The sequence below is a fragment of the Chlorocebus sabaeus genome, chromosome 21, assembly GCF_047675955.1.
Source record: "Chlorocebus sabaeus isolate Y175 chromosome 21, mChlSab1.0.hap1, whole genome shotgun sequence".
Taxonomy (NCBI): Eukaryota; Metazoa; Chordata; class Mammalia; order Primates; family Cercopithecidae; genus Chlorocebus; species Chlorocebus sabaeus.
Genome location: NC_132924.1, coordinates 90,147,733 through 90,170,050, shown reverse-complemented (window position 1 = coordinate 90,170,050; position 22,318 = coordinate 90,147,733). Strand labels below are relative to the sequence as shown.

Here is a 22,318-nt window from a genome sequence, read left to right as displayed (position 1 = left end):
TTCCACCTCCAATTAGGACTCTGAATAAGTACCAAAAAGATAAGCCTGTCTTGTTCAAAACAAATATTTTATCAAGAAGGAAATTCTATAACATCCTTCAGCAGCTCTGTTTAGGTCTAAAGAAGCCATGCTATAAAAACTTCCAAATTATATTTTAAGATATTTTTAGGTAAATTACATGCAAAAGGTCAACATTTGCCATTTATTTCCTTTAATGAGCTTGCAAACAAGCACTTTTTAAATTTGTCCACTCTTCCAGCCTGGGCAACATGGTGAAACTCTGTCTCTACAGAAAAATACAAAAAATTAGCCAGGTGTGGTAGTGCTACTACCACAGCTATTCAGCTACTATTCCCAGCTACTCAAGAGGCTGAGGTGGGAGGATCACGTGAGCCAAGGAGGTTGAGGCTGCAGTGAGTCTTGATCGCACCACAGCATTCCAGCCTGGGTGACAGCACGAGACCCTGTCTCAAAAAAACAAAACAGACAAACAAAAAAGTTAGTTCACTGTTTCTTCTAAGATGAAATAATGAAATAATCACAACTTCTTTAAACGTTCCTAAGGGAATCTGTATCAAAATAACTCATGTTTCCAATCTTACTGCCCTTCCATCACTCTGAAAGTTTCTATAAGAGTAAGAATTTCCACAAGAATAAGAGGAATTCCATGAAAATGCTTTCCCTAAAAGGTGCCTCTAACTGAAAAATAGAAAAGAACATGGGACTTCAAATCAGATGCACCTTGGTTTTAATCTTACAATATCAGTGGCTTTGCTCACTGAATCTGTTTTTCTCATGTATGAAAGGGCATTTTGTGGTGCTACAGGAAGGCAAGTGTAAGGCAGATAGCACAGAACCTGGCATGTAATAGATGCTTAATAAAAGTTCCTTTCCCTTCTGTGAAGTTAAGATTATTTGTAAGTCAGGTAACAGAGCTAGGCAGAAGTCCATCCACCTGGAATTATTATTTAGGATTCAATCTGATCACTCCATCTATCTATAGAGTCATCTTCTATTCAGTTAATATACTTATGAAACCAGACATATAGTATTTTTCAATTTACAAAATACTGTCAAATGTTTTATAATTTGATCTTTCCAAAACCCCTGTAGGAATAAAAAAGAGCATTCATATTTCTACTTTTCAGATGAGAAACTGGCCCTGAGAGGGATAGAGAGACTAAACCAGGGTCATAGAATCACAGAGTACTAGATCCTGGGAGTTCACATCCGCCCCTGTTCTCCCATGTGCCCTTATCTACATTTCCATATTGCCTTTGTTGAGTATTTCTGAGAAAACAAACAATATTTCTATATGTATGGGGGAAAATCCAGTAAACTACCCTTGGAAGGTAGTTTACTGATGATTTTTTTCCTTTGTGTGTGTCTTCACACATTTTCTAAAATGAATGTGTATCGGTTTTTAACGGCAAGGAAGAGTTGTTTTAAGTGCTGAAAACCTAACAGCCAGTCATTGTGAGCACACCCAAACCAACTTAACCTTTCTGGAGGATTCACAAAATTTCAACAAACGGCACTGCAACATTCAGAGCTCTGTTCTTGTATTTTGGGACTAACTTTGGTTCGACAGATAATTTATTAAGGAATTACTTTGGGAAAGGCATCCGTTTTGGTACTAAATCAGTGTGGAAAAGAATAAAACAAAGCAACCCCTGACCATAAGAAATTAAATTTTAGTCAAGGAGACAAGTGTAATACAATTGCAAGGCAAGCAATGCTATGTGGTATAATAACATCATCAGCCACACAGCCAGTTAGCTGAGGAGATAATGGTTGTATCAAAAAAAGAACTGGGTGTTTGAGCTGGAGATAAAAGATTTCCCATGGTTGAGATAGGGAAAGCACTTTCCAGGATGAAGGGACTTCAAGACAAAGACAGATATTGGAGCAGGAAGTGTATCATAAAGTTGAGGAATACAAGAACTCTAGGGTGGAGTTCAAGACTGACAGTTAATGGGAACTGAGGCTGAAAATTTGAGTCCCAGCCAGATCTGGAGTCCTTTATTTATTTATTATTTTGTGTGTGTGACAGGGTCTCACTTTGTTACCCAGGCTGCAGTGCGTGCGGTGGCGCAGTCTCAGCTCACTGCAGCCTGGACCTCCTGGGCTCAAGCGATCCTCCCACCTCAGTCTCAGTAGCTGGGACTGCAGGCACATGCCACCATGCCTGACTAATTTTGGGTGTCTTTGCTTGTTTGTTTGTTTTTTGGCAGAGATGAGGTTTTGCCATGTTGCCCAGGCTGGTCTCGAACTCCTGGGCTCAAGGGATCTGCCCAAGTTGTCCTCTCAAAGTGCTAGGATTACAGGCCTTGAGCCACGGCACCCGGCCTGGAGAGTCTCATATACTGTGCAGAGACATTTGGATGCCACGGGGAACACAAGAGGAAGGCATTGAACAGTGGGAGAGAAAGTTAAATACTTAAGTTTAATTTTCATGCATTTGTAATTTCTCTAGAGTCCACTTTGATAGAGTGATAGCTATCAAAGTTCAAACCTTCTGTAATAAGTTTGAATTCATGACTTAAAAAATTAACTGGGCAAGGTGGCTTGCACCTGTAATCCCAGCTACTGGGGAGACTGAGGTGGGAGGATCACTTAAGCTCAGGCGTTTGAGACCAGCTTGGGCAACATAGTGAGATCCCACATCAAAAAAATAGATTTACTAGGAAAATGGTGAGAAATTTGTATCTCTTTGAATTTTATTTTTAGCCTTAAATATACATATAAGTACTGATATAGTAAGCTTCTGGGTGTTTATTAATATTAAAAAATTAGCATATGGCAACTGTGTTGATATTTACATTTTCAACATGATAGTTAATGTCATGTTTGGCTACTCTACTCATTGGGAGCTCTTACTTTAGGAGTTCTTGACTGAGGCATTGTGGAGGATAAGGCCCTGGAATCAGAAAACTGGCTCTAATACTTGAGCAAAATCTTGCACAAGTTACTAAACCAGGGTTGCCATATAAAATAAAATACATACGCATATACACCAGGTGGTAAGCAAGCCTCAGGAGTAGGTACGATTATTATACACAGTTTGCATATGAGGAGACTGAGGTTTAGCAGGGTGGCCAGAATCAGCAAATAAATGGAATATATTTACTCACTGAAATCATCTAAAATTCAAACTTGACTTGGCATCCTGTATTTTCTATGGAGAAGCACAGAGGGTGAGGGGGTCCAAAATTTATAGTTCCACTTACCATCCAAACAAGCACCACCCAAGGGCAGTGCGGCGGAGCACTAGGGCCTGCCCCTGAGCATGAGCATGGCCTACCGGGCGCTGGGACAGACCAGATACTTCTAAGTTCCTTCAGAAAGTGCCTCCAAAGTAAACAGAAATGGATATTGTACTACATGTAAGTAAAACCTTACAAGCAAGAAAATCCAAATTCTAATAAAGACTTTAAAAATGATGTTTTTTTTTTTTTTTTTTTTTTTTTGAGACCTGTCACCCAGGCTGGAGTGTGCAGTGGTGCAATCATGACTCACTGCACAAGGCTCAAGTGATCCTCCCACCTCAGCCTCCCAAGCAGCTCAGACGACAGGCATACGTCACTGTGCTCAACTAATTTTTCTTTTTCTTTTCTTTTTTTTTTTTTTTTTTTTTTTTTTTATGTTTTGTAGAGACAGGGTCTTACTATGTTGCCCAGGGTGGTCTCAAACTCCTGGGCCCAAGTGATTCTCCTGCCGTGGCCTCCCAAAGTGCTAGGATTACAGGCATGAGCCACTGTGTTTGGCCGAGACTTTAAAAAATTGATCCCTTGATGCCATTTAAAATAAATAATAATAAATGAATAACGGGTGTGACCTAAGAGAACTGGGGCATGATGACAAAGAAATCCCACTCTTAGACAGTAGGGAATATCAATAGGAAAGAAAATGCCAAAGCCATACTGAACTGCAGAGCCACGTTGCTTTAACCTCCTATTCATCCTGACCCTCCCTTCAACAATCTTGAGCATCTTTATGGGGTATAAATTTCACCTAGTAGGTATTTGTTTACTTACTGGTCTCCTTAGTTCATAAAATGAAAAGCATTTTTAAAAGTTAGATCAGTTCTGCCAGCCTCACCTCTGTCTTGTTGGACCCCAAAATAATATGTGCTTGATATTAGAGATCTTTATTTATCATATGAATCAAAAACTAACCAGAAGTCAAGTCCCAAGACAGGGAATAACTCTTAACAAAATTGTTACAACTCCATGTAAAGTTCTATTATTAGTGGAAAATGTTTTTTAGACTTGCCTCATTAGTCAATAAGAATTATTATATATATGGTTAGTCAGTGGTAATGTTCTTGAATTCCACAAATGTAAATTCCACACCTTATATTTTCTAGCTAAGCCCACCCACAGTCACTGCTTTTAAAGAATGACAGTGCTCAAGAAATCACAATGTCTTATTAAGTTAATAAGTGTTTGCATAAGCAAATCAACTGCACAGTTTTTTAATAAAATTTTTTTCTTAGTTCCAGAGTGTGTATGTTTAAAAGGTATGAGTTGGCCCAATTTTCAGTAACTTCTATCTTAGAGATGTGGACCTGTCAAAAGGATTTAATTGTTAATAAATGTACTTGGCTTCAAGCCAGCATCTGAAAATTAAATGATATGTTTTTAATGAGAGTTTCCCTCAGGAAAACTGATATAGATCCAGAAATATATTACTGACTTTGTAGAATATACCCAACTAAAAAGTGAAGTACTAACACTTCTTCAAATGCTCAAGTTTAACTAAATAATTTAGTGAAGACACAGTATATGGAGACCTAAAATAAATCCTAACTAGGATTTCTAAGACAGGTTGTTAAGTTGGCAAATATTTCACACAGCATAAAATGGACTGCTTTCTTTCTGATAGGAAGAAAATCAGTATGACATGACACAGGGTTCATAAACTTTGCAAAATGCAGGTACCTACAAGAAAAAAATTCTCATGTTCTGCAAAGAAGTTTTACAAAGACACTGTAAGGGCTACTTGGACTCAGTCTTCAGAACTGACTTAAGAAACCAAAACTTCCTTAGGAGAAGTTTGTCTTTATAACTGGCAATATAATTCCTTTTAGACTATAATTAGATATGCAAACACTAAGTGTAAAAGCTTATAAAACTCACCGAATCCAAGGAACATGAGCCCCAGAGATTGGCAAACCCTAATATGAAAAACACCAGCAGAGTGATGTCGACTTTGGTGTCAGACAGACTTGGCTTATATCCTGCCTGCCTGGGTTATCTCACTCACTGCCTGTGAGATCTAGGGCAAGCTCCTCTACTCCTAGGTGTTTCAACATCCTTATCTATAAAATGGGATAATAATAGTATATATCTTATGTGGTAGTGTGGACTAAATAAAATAGTGAATATAAAGTGCTTGGCATGGTTTGATATATGGTAAGAACTTAATGAATGTGATGCCTCAATATTATACTCCGACACAAAGTTAGAGCAGAGAAATATAAAATAGAATTGTTCTAGCCTATGCAATGCATGTATTTTCTTCTTCCATAGCCTTTTTTTTTTTTTTAAACAGACCACATCTGGTATAGAATGCTAATATCTATAAGTTTGTTTAAAAGAAAAAAAGAACTTTAAAAAATAGAAGTTTCTTAAATTTTAAAATTAGAAAATAGCTTCTGCAGGTCAAAGGCTTAAAATGCTCAAAATAAATAAAAAATGAAGGGCCACATGAAAAATCTGCTAAGATTTTAGCACTGAAGCAGTTATGAACCTATTGAAGAGTTTTTGTTGAGAATAGTTATATATTAAGCTAAAAATGGTTTCTATGAAGCTAAACAGCAAAAGAGTCCTGCTGTCCTTAGAAGTCATCAAAAAACTACTTTTTTAGTGTAGCCATGTCACATGAACAAGTATTTATTGACAGGATGCCACGGAGTAAAACTGAGATGGGATTAAGGCACATGGGGAGGAGTGGGGACTGATTAAAAATTGTGCTGTTCAGTTGGTAATATGAAGAACCATGGGGGCTGGGAGAATTGAGAACAGGAGCATATGAGAATGCTGAAAATGGAATCTTGACAGCGACCTGCATTAAGAATCAAAGAAGAAGGAAGTAGAACAAGAGACTTTTCAGGAAAGATTCAAGAGACAAAATAGAAACCAGGATGTGACTGTGTCATGGGCTATGGCCTTGAGGTTCTGACGGAAGCTTTCAGTATCCCACGTTAGCAAGAGGCAGCAAGTCATTGTAATTGATTCTTATTCTAGTTCTTTCTCTTCCTATTGTAAAAACAGTGCTTGCACATAGTATCAAAAGCAACAGCTTGAGCGGTGCAGAAATGTATATCATAAAATGGGACCGTTTTCTCCCCTCACAGTCCTTTTTTCCTTCCAGAACATTTCAAAATGCAAACTGACTCAAGGATGTGAACGGGACATGTAATGTTTCCCCTCTTCCTCCCAAACTTCATTAAAATTATAGTAATGGAAAAAATGGTTTAAATTGACAATAAGAAGAATAGTAAAAGAAATGAAAGAGCTTAATGAATTTCTGGAAAGTGGAAAGCAAATGAATAAATTGTAGCTCATAAAGAAGGATGGAGAAGCCACAGTCTAGAAGAATAAAAGCAAATGGGGCAACTGCCAACGTGGGAGGGAAGAAGCCCTGAGAATGTCCCAGATACAAATAAGCCCTGGACAGAAACATAGGCCTGAAAGTTGGGAATAACTGAAAATTCCATCGATGGAATAGGGAACCCCAACCCCTCCCTTCTCCCCATGAGCAGGCATTTAACATCCCAGGCTTTCTGGAGTTAGAGTCCTCAGCATAAGAGCCAGTGTCCTGGGTGCAGTGGCACCTGCATGTAGTCCCAACTGTTTGGGAGGCTGAGGTAGAAGGATCACGTGAGCCCTGGAGTTCAAGGCTGTAGTGCCCTATTATGGTGCCTATGAATAGTCACTGCACTTCAGCCTGGGCAACACAGCAAGAGCTCATCTCAAAAAAATCGTCACTGTCCTGCCAACTCACCAGAAAGCAACATTTTTTTGGTCCACAAGCCCCACCTCTACAACCAGAGTTCCTGAATGCCTTTTTACTACTTCATTCTTAAATATGAAGAGACTGTCCAAGGATTATCATATATTAGATTCAATATAGCAGCATGAAAGGAAAAGACAAAAATTTGCAGGAAAATTACTCCAGAAGAAAAAGCAGTTAATTCAAGGATAAAAGAACATTTTTATAGCCTAATCAGTCTCCTCACAGAGATACATAATATTGACACCCACAAATAAGAATGGAAGGCTTGAAAAGGTAACGATCAGAGAAGAAAGAATTTGGAAGAGAAAGCCAAATAAACCTCTCAGAAAGTACATCAAAAAGCCCAAAAGATATTTATTTATTTATTTATTTATTTATTTATTTATTTATTTTTATTTTTATTTTTTTTTTGAGACGGAGTCTCGCTCTGTCGCCCAGGCTGGAGTGCAGTGGCCGGATCTCAGCTCACTGCAAGCTCCGCCTCCCGGGTTCACGCCATTCTCCTGCCTCAGCCTCCCGAGTAGCTGGGATTACAGGCACCTGCCACCACGCCCAGCTAGTTTTTTTTTTTTTTTTTTTGTATTTTTTAGTAGAGACGGGGTTTCACCATGTTAGCCAGGATGGTCTCGATCTCCTGACCTCGTGATTCGCCCATCTCGGCCTCCCAAAGTGCTGGGATTACAGGCTTGAGCCACCGCGCCCGGCTAAAAAGCCCAAAAGTTAAATGTTTATTAAGGAGGTCCATAAATGCCCCCCGCTCTTTTCCACTTGAGTTTGAAACCAACTGAAAAATGGACAAATGGATGGACTAAAAGTGTCAAGTTTCGTGCTTGAAGAAAATGCTGCCCTAGAGGAAGTGGGCTGGAAGCACAGTGCTCCGGAGCAGCCCAACCCTGAGCCAGGAAGACTCACCTGCCACAGGCTGGCCCTCAGAGCCGCTGCAGCAAGGGAGCCACATGCTAGATGGTAGGAGCTGATCACAACTCATTTCCACAGGCTACCAGATCCCCAAAGAGAAAGAACCCAGGCACACAAGCCCTGCTCCTTCCTCTAAACTTACCACTTGGACGAATCACTTCTCTTCCTCTGGGGAGAAATGAGTAAGGGGCTAGAAAGAGCCAGGAGTGTTACTCTGATGGAATTTCTTCCTCAAGAAATTGGGAAGAAAGTACTGAAAACAGATGAGAGAAAACATAAGTGACATAGAGGACCAAGTCCAAAATTTGGCAACTAGCTAATTAGAATGGCATTTAAAAAAAAAAAAAAAAATGGCCAGGCACAGTGGTTCATACCTGTAATCGCAACACTTTGGGAGGCCAAGGCGGGTGGATCACCAGAGGTCAGGAGTTCAAGACCAGCCTCGACAACATGGTGAAACCCCGTCTCTACTAAAAATACAAAAATTAGCCGGGCATGGTGGTGGACAACTGTAATCCCAGGTACCTGGGAGGCTGAGGCAGGAGAATCGCTTGAACCTGGGAGGCGGAGTTGCGGTGAGCAGAGATCTCACCATCGCACTCCAGCCTGGCCAACAAGAATGAAACTCTGTCTCAAAAAAAAAAAAAGAAAAAGAAAAAGAAAACAAAAAACATGGAGGAGAGGATTTAAAGGGTCTGCTGAGTGCTGAACAAGATTAATGAGGAATAATATTGTGATATTTCAGAACCCAGGAATAAGGGAATGATTCTGGGAGCTTTCATAGGGGAAAAATACAAAGTAAAATGAAAATAAGAACAAATCCATTTTCAAAGATTCCCCCACTTCCCATATCAGACTTCCCATCTGCAACATTAGAAGCCAAAAGCCTGCAGAGATATACTTTCAAAGTTTTAAATCCAGAATTCTATACCCAGCCAAGCTATTAATCAAGTATGAAGGCTGACTGAAGACACATCAGACATGCAAGAATTCAGAAAATGCATCCACCTTAAAGGAGTTATTCAACGCTGTACTGCAGCAAACAGGAGGCATACATCAAAAGAGAAAACATGGCATCTAGGATACAGCATGTCCAGGCTAGCAGGGCATGAAGTTAGGTCTGAGCTGTGGAGCCAGTCCTGGTTGGCACTAAAGGACAGAAGACTGTGGCTGCCCCCAGGAAATGAGGAGAAGTGACGGCAGGTGGAACAATTGTGAGGGTGGAAAACGTGAGGTGATAGCCAATGCACTTGGTAGCGAACAGAACGAGAAAACACCCAACTTCACTTTAAGAACATCCTTCATTGATACAAGGTTTGTGATCTTGGATCAGAGACAATGAACTGCAATCCTGGCACAGTTCTTGGCTGTGCAGTTAATATTATGTAGATGTTTATTGTTTTAGAATTTTAGAATCAAAATTTACTTAAGTGTAGTTACAGAACAGAGGTCCTTGACTTTAGTCACTCATTCCTTTATCGTCCAAATAAAATGTCTCCAGTCCCTCCATCAGTGACTGTGCATGGGAAACTGGCCCCCCACCCCAACCAAGCTCCTTGCCCAGTGCCTCCGAAAACCCCAGGGGGAGTATCCCACCACTATAGCCTGTTGCTCTGGTGTGGCCCACTAATCCATTGATCCATGGGTACTTGGGTTGGACGCTGGCCGCCACCCATCTTTCATTCCCTCCAAAGCAGCACTAGCAGAGATTGTCACTGGTGGCACATTTTCCTGGAGATTGCGATGTTTTGGAGGCATAGGGTAGGAAACAATTTCTAATTGAATAACGATTTCCCCATTATTAGAAATGTAATGTCGGCTTCTGCCGCAGGAATTCTTCACCTCTGTAACCCTCCATAGGCCCCAGACTCCTGCCATGGTGCAGGGGTTTCTCACCCTCTCCTCTGCATCCCTGGGTCTGGATGATTCTGAATCCTGACTGCATATTAGAATCAATCGCCTGAGGAACCACAAGTAACTTCAAGGCCCGGGCCTCACAACCACCCTAGGCTCTGATTTACGCAGTCTCGCGAGAGGCTGGAAATGATCCCCAGGTGATTTTAATATGTAGCCAGGAGTGACACCCACTGGCCTGCCCTCTCCAGTTGCCAGGGAGAAAGTCTCAAATTCCTGTTATTTTACTATGTGGAGTAGCTTCACCCTTTTTGTTTCCCCCCTCTTTCGAGACCATGAAATCCCTCAAACTGTAGCCAGATTGTAAAAGAACATCTTTTACCCTTTTTCTGCCAGTATACACACACATGCAGGCCTTTAAAAAGTGGATCATACCACATATATTTCCTCTTATCACTTGACTTTCTTGCCTGCCTGTAAGACTGACCTACTTCATTGTTCAGAGACCACATAATATTCCATTATTAAGCATATACCATAATTTGCTTAGCCATTTTCCTACTGATGTCATTTGGGTTTTTCCTCATATTTTGCTGTTACTAATTATGCAATAGCTGCATGAAGATCCATGTGGGTGTGTATCCTTCCAAGCTTTTGCAGATGTTTCCAGAGTGGAATCAAAAGGTCAAGGATACGTACATTTAACATTTTTGTAGGTATTGCAAAAACACTCTTCGTTTAAATGATGGATCGCTGTACTCCCCCACCAATGGTTTGTTAAAGCATCTCTTCCCCTGGACTCTAACAACAAACATTATCAGTCTTTTTACTATTTTACTATTTTTTTATTCTTAAAATTTTAAAAACTATTGACATTTTTACTATTTTTGATAGGCAAAAAAGTGTATTATTTCAGTTTGCATTTCTCCAGTTACTAATGAAGTCAAACACCTTTTTGTCCTTTTGTTAGTACTTTGTATTTCTTCTGGGAATTGTCTAATAAATTTTTAATGATTAGTTTGGAAGATGCAATGTAATCCCCCATTATTTCTCTCTCTACCTATTCTTTGTCCTCTGCCCCATTACAAAAGGTATGTAATATTTTATGTCAATTCTTGATTATTCGAAAGAACGGAGCGGGACGGACACAGTGGCTCACGCCTGTAATCCTAGCACTTTGGGAGTCCGAGGCGGATGGATCACCTGAGGACCAGCCTGACCAACATGGAGAAACCCCATGTCTACTAAAAATACAAAAAATAGCGAGGCATGGTGGCAGGCACCTGTAATCCCAGCTACTCGGGAGGCTGAGGCAGGAGAATTGCTTGAACCCAGGAGGCGGAGGTTGCAGTGAGCTGAGATCGCACCATTGCACTCCAGCCTGGGTGACAAGCGCGAGACTGTCAAAAAAAAAAAAAAAAAAAAAAGGATGGAGGGAAATAGAATGCATAATTCAAAATCACAATGCAAATCATAATTCAAAATCACAGTGTGATTTATAGTAGAATTTTAAGTGTGTTTTTAGAAATAGCACAGATCTGAGATTCACATCTTTGTTCTACCTCTAAATAGCTGGGTGACTAGGGATTTTCCTTTCCTTACAGAGCCCTGGTTTTCATAACCATAGAATGGGAATGATAACTTACTTTGCCTGATGGTGATAATTAGATAATGTGTGTAAACCACCTGGTGTGGAGCCTGGCACACAGTGAAGCACTCACTCAATACGTGGTTGTTACTGTTACCATGTTATAACATTTGAATACTGGAGTTGTTCTAAACTAGGAATCCTCATTGTGAGTTTCTTGCCCCCATATCCTTACTCTTATCTCAGTTACTCTTGAAAACAGGCTGCCTTGGCTTACATCCCCTTCCCTCTGCCTCTCCGATTGAGTACGCTTTTGTCCACTTCAAGGTTAAGGGTTTGAATTTCAAGTCGGCAAACCCAGTACGTAGAAGAGATGAAGGTAGCCCCAAACCACGATTGAGCACTGAATGCACCGCGCGTTAACAGTGGATGCTGGAGACGTGAGCAAGCCCAATACTAGAGATGCTGTCTCAATTTCCTCCCAGGTTTATTGTCAGATAAAGCCTGTCATTAATCCACCACCAAGAAGTGACCATGGTACCTGCTGAAATACTTTCTGCGACAAGTAACAGATCCCAAAGGCACTAAAAAAAAGGAGGAAAGTTTACTCACTTGGATCACAAAAAGTCGAGTGGTAGGGCGGGTCCAAAGTGGGCTCATTGAGCAGCTCAGCGGCATCCCCAGAACCCAGATCTTCACATCCATCAAGTGTGCCTGCAGCTTGCTGCCTGTCGGCATTGCTGCCCTCAGGTTGCAGAGAGGCTGCTACGGAAACCAGCATCTAGAGACAGAGACAAGGTATTTCTCCTTATGTGCCTCTTTTATTTTATTATGTTATTTTTGAGACAAGGTCTCACTTTGTCACCCAGGCTGGAGTACAGTGATGTAATCATAGCTCACTGCAGCCTTGGACACCAGACTCAAGCGATCCTCCCACCTCAGCCTCCCGAGTAGCTGAGACCATAGGCATGTGCCACCACCTCTGGCTAGTTTATTTTGTAGAAACGGGGTCTCACTATGTTGCCTAGGCTGTTCTTGAACTCCTGTGATCACGTGATCCTCCTGCCTCAGCCTCCCAAAGTGCTGGGATTACAGGCATAAGCCACCGTGCCCCCACCTCACGTGTCTCTTTTAAAGAGTGAAGAAACATGGCCGGGTGCAGTGGCTCACGCCTGTAATCCTAGCACTTTGGGAGGCCAAGGCAGGCAGATCACAAGGTCAAGAGATCAAGATCATCCTGGCCAACATGGTAAAACCCCGTCTCTACTAAAAATACAAAAATTAGCTGGTCGTGGTGGCCCATGCCTGTAGTCCCAGCTACTCGGGAGGCTGAGGCAGGAGAATCACTTGAACCAAGGAGGCGAAGGCGGTAGTGAGTTGCCTGGTGACAGAGCAAGACACAGTCTCAAAAACAAAATAAATAAATAAAAAATAAAGAGTGAAGAAACATTTTTTTACAAGACTCCTAAGAGATTTCTCCTATCACAGGATTGGCCCAAACTGAACCAGCACATGGTCCAAGCTGGAAAAAAATTAGTGGCAAGACAGTGAAATTACTATCAGCAATTTAGATTACTCTGGGGTCAGGAGTCCTTTGGAACACAAGGCTGCCCAACACCTGAACAAGGAAGGGAGAAGGTTGCACAGATGATCCTGTCTGTCACCACCACATGTTTTTTTAAGGATTTATAACGTTATTTTTAAGATCCAATTTTCAATTAATATGCAAATTCTTCAATTAATTGTATAAAAATATCAGCTTTGAAGTTTATGATCTGGAAATTCAATATTAGAAAGGGAGGGCTGACCAGATGCATTGGCTCACACCTATAATCCCACCATTTTGGGAGGCCGAGATGTGAAGATTGCTTGAACTCAAGACTTACAGACCAGCCCCAGCAACATGGTGAGACCCCCATCTCTACAAAACTTTAAAAATGAGCTGGGCATGGTGGCATGCACCTGTAGTCCTAGCTATGCAGGAGGCTGAGGCAGGAGGATTGCTTGAGCCCAGGAGTTCAAGGCTGCAGTGAGCTACAGTCACACCACTGCCCTCCAGCCTTGGCAGCAGGGTGAGATTCTGTCTCAAAAACGAAAGAAAGAAAGTAGAGGAGAAGCAGTAATAGTTCCTGTCATTGTTAAGTCTAGGAGTATTACTTATGATTAAATAATCTAGATTTAGAAAGAATAAACTTGGAAGAATGAGCATTCACGTTTAATTCCCAAGTACGTGGTGTGGAGTGAGTTTTGTGTGGCGCGCTCCAAGATCTTAGGAGGGACAGCTCCAGGACAGGTGACAGCCATGTGGGGCGGAGTGGTGGGGCCAAGATGGCACTCCCAGGGTTGTGTCTGTGGCAGAGGCATGCCATCCAGGCCATCCTGTGAGCCTCCTACCAAACCCTCATAATATAAAGATGGGGGTGGGGCACATGGGGCAGTGTAATTCCAAAGAGGAAGTTCATTCTAAGACATCCTTTAGAGACGCCCGGCTCCCTGTAACTGGGAGAATCAAGCTAAGCACATGCTTCCTGCTCACTTCTCCATCCTTGACCTCCAGGGCTGGCTCGTGTTGAGGAGGACAGATTTCAAATGTGCACCATCCACAATGGAGGTGGGGGTAAGGTGGGAAAAACACCTAGTGCCAAGGCCCAGCCTGGGGAGAGTGGGAGTGAATTCCTATTACCGAGCTTGGGCAAGTCACCTGCCTTCCCCATCCCTGGTTCCTCATCTGTAACATGGGAAGAGCAGTAGATCAACGTTGTTGTGAGGACCATGAGCACTAATAATCTCTTCACTTGGGTGAGCAAAGGAGAAAATGGGCCAGGGCAGGATAACGCTCACCAAATTGCTTTGGGGAAAGTGCTGTTCTGCTGGCTCATGAAAACAAAGCAGAAGCTTCCCTGGAAGTTTCAGGCCCACTTGTCCCCTCTCCTCTCCACAGGCCTTGTACCCACAGAAAAGGGGTCTCCGTATTGGGAGCCAGCTGAGATGACCTTGTCCCAGTTTCTTTGCTTCCTCTCTAAGAAAGATCAGAGCAAACCCACCCCTGTCATCTAAGCTGAATCTCCCCAAGTTACTGTCAGCCTCAGGGTCACTAACTGACTTTGCAGTATAGCCTGGCTCTGTCTTTTCGTGGCTGTGTAACTTTGGGCGAGTGCTTCCACCTCTCTCAGCCTTGCTTCTCAATCATCGGCAAAATAAATACAGTAGCACAAGATTGCTGTAGTACCAATTACTATGATTGGTTTATTGAAGGATTCAGACTTAGCAGTTATTTTGTTAATCTAATTTGCATAATAGCATACATTTTTGTATTATTTTATTTTAAACTGGACAGCATTAATTGGATAGTATACATGCTTACTATAATAAAGCTCTGTTTATTTAGAAAATAATTCAGTCCCTCACTCTTCAAACTGGCCACATGCCCTGTTAAATAGTGAGGTTTCTGTTATACTGTTAGCCAGTGGGGTACACAGTTAGGCGCTATCCCTCACCTCTCTACCCACTGTCCTGCCTGCTAGAGTCAGGGCAGGTGGCTAATGTGGCTAACAAGCGACAAGCAATGCTTCAACCTCTCCCAGTCACTCGCCCCGGGATCCAGCATCCTGAGAGTCACTTCTGGATTACTGGGAGGCAAGGAGAGTAGTTGTAGCATGTGTTACCTGCTCGAAGCCACCTCACTGAACTTGCCCCTATCTTTTTTGGCAGGCTGTAAAGCGGTTCTTGAAACAAGAATGCAAATGCCATGGGGTGAGCGGCTCGTGTACTCTCAGGACATGCTGGCTGGCCATGGCCGACTTCAGGAAAACGGGCGATTATCTCTGGAGGAAGTACAATGGGGCCATCCAGGTAGTCATGAACCAGGATGGCACAGGTTTCACTGTGGCTAACGAGAGGTTTAAGAAGCCAACAAAAAATGACCTCGTGTATTTTGAGAATTCTCCAGACTACTGTATCAGGGACCGAGAGGCAGGTAAGCTCAAAAGACTTTCTTCATAGCACCTAATTCTTTCAACAATTGATAATCCACAATTTAAATGAGGTTCTGTATTTTCAGCCTGCTCTCTTTGGGCTCAAAGCTCACAATCCTCACCATTCTTATTGAAACTGCACAGGGCCGGGCGCAGTGGCTCACGCCTGTAATCCCAGCACTTTGGGAGGCCGAGGTGGGCAGACTGCTTGAGCTCAGGAGTTCGAGAAAAGCCTGGGCAACGTGGTGAAACCCTGAATCTACCAAAAATGCAAAAAATTAACTGGGCATGGTAGTGCGCATCTGTGGTCCCAGCTACGCAGGAGGCTGAGGTGGGAGGATCGCTTGAGTCCAGGAGACAGAAGTTGCAGTGAGCCAAGATCACACCACTGCACTCTAGCCTGGGTGACAGAGTGAACTCCATCTCAAAAAAAGAAAAAAGAAAAGAAAAGAAACTGCACAGAGAGCTCTCCTATGCAACTGGAGAAATGGGTCGACAGTGCACAGATTCTGGAGAAATTGAAACTGCACAATGCCTGGGGCAAAATGTCAAGATACGCAGATTAGCAAAATTCTTCAGATTTCTAGTTAGCGGACGATGTACACTAGGGAGAGCAGCCGAGCATCTTTCATGTGATCCTGAAGCTGAGAGCAGGATACATTAAATCCCACCTCTGTGACTAGGGAAAATGGTCCCAGGGCTTTAAATTTAGACTCTTCTGAAATCTGCCCTACTTCCCCTTCCCTGCTCTTTTCAATATGCTTAGAAATCGCCAAAGATAAAAAGCAAGAATGTATCCCCACTCTCTTGGCTATAGGTGGGCAGTGTATAATAAAGGCTGTGTCAGAGGCCCTTCATTTATGAAAGCCACACCATTCCCTTCCACACGGTACCTTCTCCACCCCTCAAAGAGCAGCTCTGTCAGCCTCAACACCGCAGCCGTCCCACCTATCTGGTTTACACATGCTCATGCTCTACCTCTCACTCCTCCTGATCAATTCTGAGCTCCAGGTTTAGCTCATTCTTTGTAAAGATTCTAGTCCAAAATAAGAATGAGTACAAATCTAAGTTCATAGGAGGTGACGGGAGTCCACAGCCCAAGTCAATTTCTAAGACTTGGTAAAAAGCAAAGGAATTCATTATCAGAAAAAAAAAAAAAATCCTCTAACTTAGAGTCTGAGTTTTTTTTTTTTTAATTTCAAAATAATTGCAGAGGCACCAATAAAATGGTGTAGATGGCAGCCAGCTGTCAGTTAGATTGACCAAGAGGCAAGGTTACCAGGGAATGTCACAAGGAGGCCAAAGCCTTTTTTTCCCTGAGTGGTTGAATTGCCGTCATGGCTTGATGAGCTAGTTCTCTGCAGCATTTGAGCAGGTTGCTACACGCAGCCCAGGGATTAATGACAACTGAGCAGAGGACCAGATGCTGTTCCCCACTGCATTCCTGACACACTTTGGGACCTCTAACAAGTCATCCTACCTGTCAGGTCAAAGTTATAGTGAAATCACCATGAAACCTGTGCTTGGATACAGGATCGTCCCAGGGGTCTGACCCCCCTCTACCGGTCACTAGCTGTTTAACCTCAGCCTCCTCACACTGAGCATGGAGATGCTGCTGTCTTGATCATTTAAGTCCTATGCATTGACTCCTGTGCACTGGGTACTGGGCTGAGATTCTTGTACACATGGTCTTATTGTATCCTTACAGTAGGATCCTTACAGCAGCTCTAGGACAACAATGCATTGAAACTTGTTACTAACCAAAAAAAAGAAAAATGAATAAGAGGTGGCTCCTGGATGATGAACACCAACCAAGAACCACATTCACATCTTACTTTTTAAGTCAGATAAGCAACCCTATATCTCCACTGTACAGATAAGAAAAGTGAATGACCCGCTCACGATCTCACTGGTAGGAGAGGGTGGATGTCTGATCCCTTGGCCTGTGCTTTGACCCTGTCATTACACACTTACCCCTGCCTGCCTCCAAGGACACATATGTGAAAAGGCCTTGGGGAGCAAAAACCTCATTTCAAATATAAGAGGACCCTCTTCCCCAGCATGTCTTTTCTGGTTCTTTGGATTGAAGGAGTTTGCACATGGAAGCCAGCTGGTGTACCTGAGGACTATGTACTGCCTTAGGTATAACAGGTATGACATTTATTGTCAATGAAATATAGACCATATTTTTTTTTTACCCCACAGAGGTGATTCTGAATCTAATCCCTGCTGCCTCTTCAAGTTACTAAGTTATTCTTGTGTACTCTGCTTTTTCAACTTTTTCAATTAGAAAGAAATTCTGTTTCTTAATCCTGAAATAGCAGATATATCTATAGTACCCATCATGTGCCAGGGCTGCAACTGCATTCTCTCGTTGATTCTCACAGAAAGTCTATAAGGTGAGTGTGTTATTATCTCATTTTATGGGAGGAAACTGAAGCTCTGAGAGGGTAAAGATTTTCCCCAACCACTTGTGGTTGGTAAGAGGCAGAGCAGGGACTTAAACCTGAGCCTGGCTGTCTTGTCTTGTCTTGTCTTGTCTTTTCTTTTCTTTTTTCTTTTCTTTTCTTTCCTTTATTTCTTTATTTATTTTTATTTTTATTTTTATTTTGAAACAGAGTCTCACTCTGTTGGCCAGGCTAGAATGCAGTGGCACGACCTTGGCTTACTGCAACCTCCACCTCCTGGGCTCAAGCAATTCTCCTGCCTCAGCATCCCGAGTAGCTGGGATTACAGGTGTGTGCCACCACGCCTGGCTAATTTTTGTATTTTTAGTAGAGACGGGGTTTCACCACATTGGCCAGGCTGGTCTCGAACTCCTGACCTCAGGTAATCCACCCGCCTCAGCCTCCCAAAGTGCTGGGATTACAGGCGTGAGCCACCGCGCCCAGCCCTGGCTATCTTTTCTTTCTTTCTTTTTTTCTTTTTCTTTTCTTTACTTTTTTTTTTTTTTTTTTTTTTTTTTTTTTTGACAGAGTCTTGCTCTGTCACCACAGCTGGAGTGCAGTGGCACGATCTTGGCTCACTGCAATCTCTACCTCCCATGCTCAAGCAATTCTCCTGACTCAGCCTCCTGAGTAGCTGGGATTATGAGCATGCGCCACCACGCCTGGCAATTTTGTATTTTTAGTAGAGATGGGGTTTGTCTGTGTTGGTCAGGCTGGCCTCGAACTCCAAACCTCAGGTGATCCAGCCTCCTCGGCCTCCCGAAGTACTGGGATTACAGGCGTGAGCCACTGCACCCGGCCAGCTAACTATTTCTTAGGAGCAGTCAAAGACATTGACACTTTTGAAAATCCGAGGGGCTTGTAATTGAAAAGGGCTTCAAGGCAACCTAACCAAAACGTGGGTGAAGCTTGATTCTGATTACTTTTGACCTCCCCTCTTTGTGGGCACCTCACCCCATAAAGTTCCCGCGTCCTCATGCTGCCTCTTCATCACACAGGACCTACTCCCAGCCACACTCACACACACACACACACACAGGGACGTAAGTGGCACAGTGAGAAAGGTATGGGTTGTTATTTTTATTTTTTTTATTCTCACTTACAAGCCATGCCATCTTGGGCAAGTTAAGTAATTTTTCGGAACGTCACTTTCCTTCTCTATAAATGGAGGTAATTGCCTTGAAGAGTCAGAGAATATACACATAAGGTGTGTAGCGCAGGGCCTGACTTGCAGCAGGAACTCAACAAATGTTCCCGCATCCTTCTCCAGCTAGGTCTGTCCCCATCCAGGAATAACCTGGGGTCTCGACTCTGCAATTTTTCTCATCAAAGTTCACTAGCCTGTTAGCATTATTTCAGGACTTCTCTAGAGGCTGACTTGGTAACTGCTGTCAGTGAAAGCTTTGATGACTGAAATGATTTTATTTGCAGTCAAAGAGGGTTCCTGAGGATGCTGGCCTAAATGACTCTCTTATACTGGGCAAGCCATGGTGGGAGATGTTTTTTGGGAGATGTTTATTTAGAGTTATCTAGTTTTCCTTAGCAAGAAATCAGGTACTCAAAAAAAAAAAAAAAAACAACAAAACAAAAAAACCTTGTGTCTCCCTGAATTTCTTCTTGCCTAATAATTAGAGAAAATTAGGAATCACAGGCTAACTAAATCACTGATTTTTCAAACTTTGAGGTGTTTAAGTTTGAAAAGCGGCACCAGTGGACTCAGCCACTTGGGAGGCTGAGGTGGGAGGATCACTTGAGCTCAGGAGTCGGAGCCTGCAGTGAGCCACGATGGTGCCACTGCAGTCTGGGCAAGAGAGCAATAAAAAAAATTAAAATGATGAGAAACAGAAAAACGTATACAATTTCAGGAACAGCTCCCTGAGGTGCTGGTTCAATAGGTTGCTGAAGAGCCACTTCCTTTGGAAAAAAGTAGACCACACCTGTAGACTGCATCAGTTGCACAAACCTAACTGATAAAACAAGCCAGTTCACGTCAGTCAACAAGCTGCCTTGCACAGGATGCAGTTGCTGACTAGCAGGAGTAAAGCCAGTCAGTTCCAAATACTGATTCCCTAATGATGTTCAACCTTCTCACCACCATTGCTTCCCCAGTGCCAGCAAGTAGAAGGTGCCCACTAAGTTGAAAACTATTAAGTGTGCGTGATTTTAAAACAAAAGCAATGATGGAAAGCAAAGAAAGAAGCAAAACCAAACAAAATAACCACAACAAAGCAGAGTGAGCAGTATGAGATGCAATGCCAGGAAGGGTTAATGCCGATTTTAAAAGAGAAAATGAAAAACAAGAAATTCTGTATTAATTACTCGATTTAAATTTGACTACAAACTTTGGACTTGTTTTGGAGCCTGGCTATCCCAGGATCCTAGCCCATTTTGAACATGCCAGAGTTCTGTTTACCAGAAAACAGGCCTTTCCTAATGTAACAGGATTTTAGCACGGTGGGGTTGGGGTCCTCGGTGGTGTGCTTACTCAATAATGTGTGCATGCTGGTGGCTCTTCAGTGCAGACTGAGAAGATGATACCCAACACCCTCATTTTGAGAAGAGAGAGGCTCCCAGATCCCACTGAGTTAAAGGCGGAAAGCCCCCTTCTTACAGGTCTCAGATTCTCTGTTACACCCCCTGCCTTTACTAACCAGAGGTTAGAGGACATTCCAGGATGACTCTGTTCTTTCCAGGATGACTGACTTGCTAGAGCACATGCTACAGAAGTTTCTAGTGGAAAATGGCCAGGATAAAACCTCAACTTTATTTTTTATTTTTTAGAAATGGGGTCTCACTATGTTACCCAGGCTGGTTTTGAACTCCTGGCCTCAAGTGATCCTCCCACCTCGGCCTCCCAAGGTGCTGGGATTATAGGCGTGAGTCACCGTGCCTGACCAAGCCTCATCTTTAAAAGGCCATTGGTTACATAACCAAGAGCAAGGCCCTCAGCAGCCATATGGGTGGAAGCGGGTTTTCTCAGATAAAACTTGCATCTTATACATCTCATACATGCGGCTAATTGCATAGGACCCCAAATATATACAATAAAAAAAGTTTTAACTATCTGGACTTGTGCTTACATAATATCAAATATCCTAAATCATATTTTTAATAAAATAATCATCTGATGGTCAATAGAATTCAAAAGAAATATTGCAAGGTTTGCATCAACCAGTTTGGCATTTTCTTAGGCTCAGCCAAAAAGAACATTAAGTACAGTTCAAATAATTTATAAGTAATCTAGGAATCTTACTGGAAATCTGATCCAATACATTGGTTAATCAACACCAACTGAGAACCAATTTCATATTTTTCAAAGTCAGATAAGCTAAAATTTGTCTCAGACAGAAGAGAGATAAATTAAGAGAGAAAATAAGTGATATAGCTTCCTTCAGAAAGCCAGCACCCGCAGCTGTGTGCTTCGTACCTGATGTAGCGAGAAGCGAAGTAAGATGGTTGTTGAAAAGACAGAAACAGCCAGGTGCGATGGCTCATGCCTGTAATCACAGCACTTTGGGAACCTGAGGCAGGTGGATCACTTGAGGTCAGGAGTTCGAGACTAGCCTGGCCAACATGGTGAAATCCCGTCTCTGCGAAAAATACAAAACTTAGCCAGGCGTGGTGGCTCATGCCTGTACTCCCAGCTACTCGGCAGACTGCACTCCAGCCTCGGCAACAAGAGTGAAACTCTGTCTCAAAAAAAAAGAAAAGAAATAATAAGCTTAAAAACCAATTAAGGAAGATATTATTATGGCAAGAACAACAGCAAAAGACATTTTCCTCTAGTCTTCAGTTGAAGAAACTGAGTGCTCTAAGGTTCAACTATAATTACTGCCCCTATGCAGCTCAGATCTGAAGAGTACATACAACCATGTGACGTTGTGCATGTGACATTTTGCAGGCCAAACTGGAGGCTAGATCTTGGAAGCTGGACTGTCTGGGATGAGTATCCTGGTGGTTCTATAGTTATCTACTCAGGTCACTGCTCCAGGCATCTGTAAATCAAAGGAGCCCTTAAGGTAGAGATAGGTTCATCTCTAACCGAGGAATGCTGCTGCTCTCCTCTCTAGAGAATGCGTCTGCACCTAATCACAGGCCACTTTCACTAGTTATGATGTAAAAACCCTGACCTGGGCCAGAGGTCACCCTGAGGTCTCCTCTCTAACTGCAGGAAACAAGCCACCCTCCACCTCTTCTCCAGTCAAGTTCGAAAAACAAACAGAGCTCAGTGGTTGTTTAACTTGTTGCCTGCAAAAAACTCCAAAGCCCGGTTGGCAACTCCAGGCTGTGAATGTTGTAAGCACTGAGGTATCATATTTTTCCCCCACATAAATCATGTTTGACAAACAGAACTCAGAACCCTTGGGTACCCAATCCCAATCATGGTTTTCAGAGACTGGTGTTCTCTCATGCCCAGTGGTGTGGCCTGCTTTGCAGAAGCTGACGAATGCCGGGATTGGGTCCCACCAGCTGATTAAAAACAAGGGAACATGTTTTTAATGATTAAACATGAT

General features: G+C 42.6%; 1 protein-coding gene across 1 annotated transcript in view; it reads left to right on the top strand.

The window, feature by feature from the left end:
• WNT2 (Wnt family member 2) overlaps nucleotides 1–22,318 on the top strand; it is a 48,454-nt gene that overhangs the window by 10,639 nt on the left and 15,497 nt on the right. Inside the window, exon 4 of the mRNA XM_007982691.3 lies at nucleotides 15,095–15,359. Coding sequence (XP_007980882.1) covers nucleotides 15,095–15,359 — 265 coding nt within the window. The remainder of the gene's footprint in view (nucleotides 1–15,094; nucleotides 15,360–22,318) is intronic.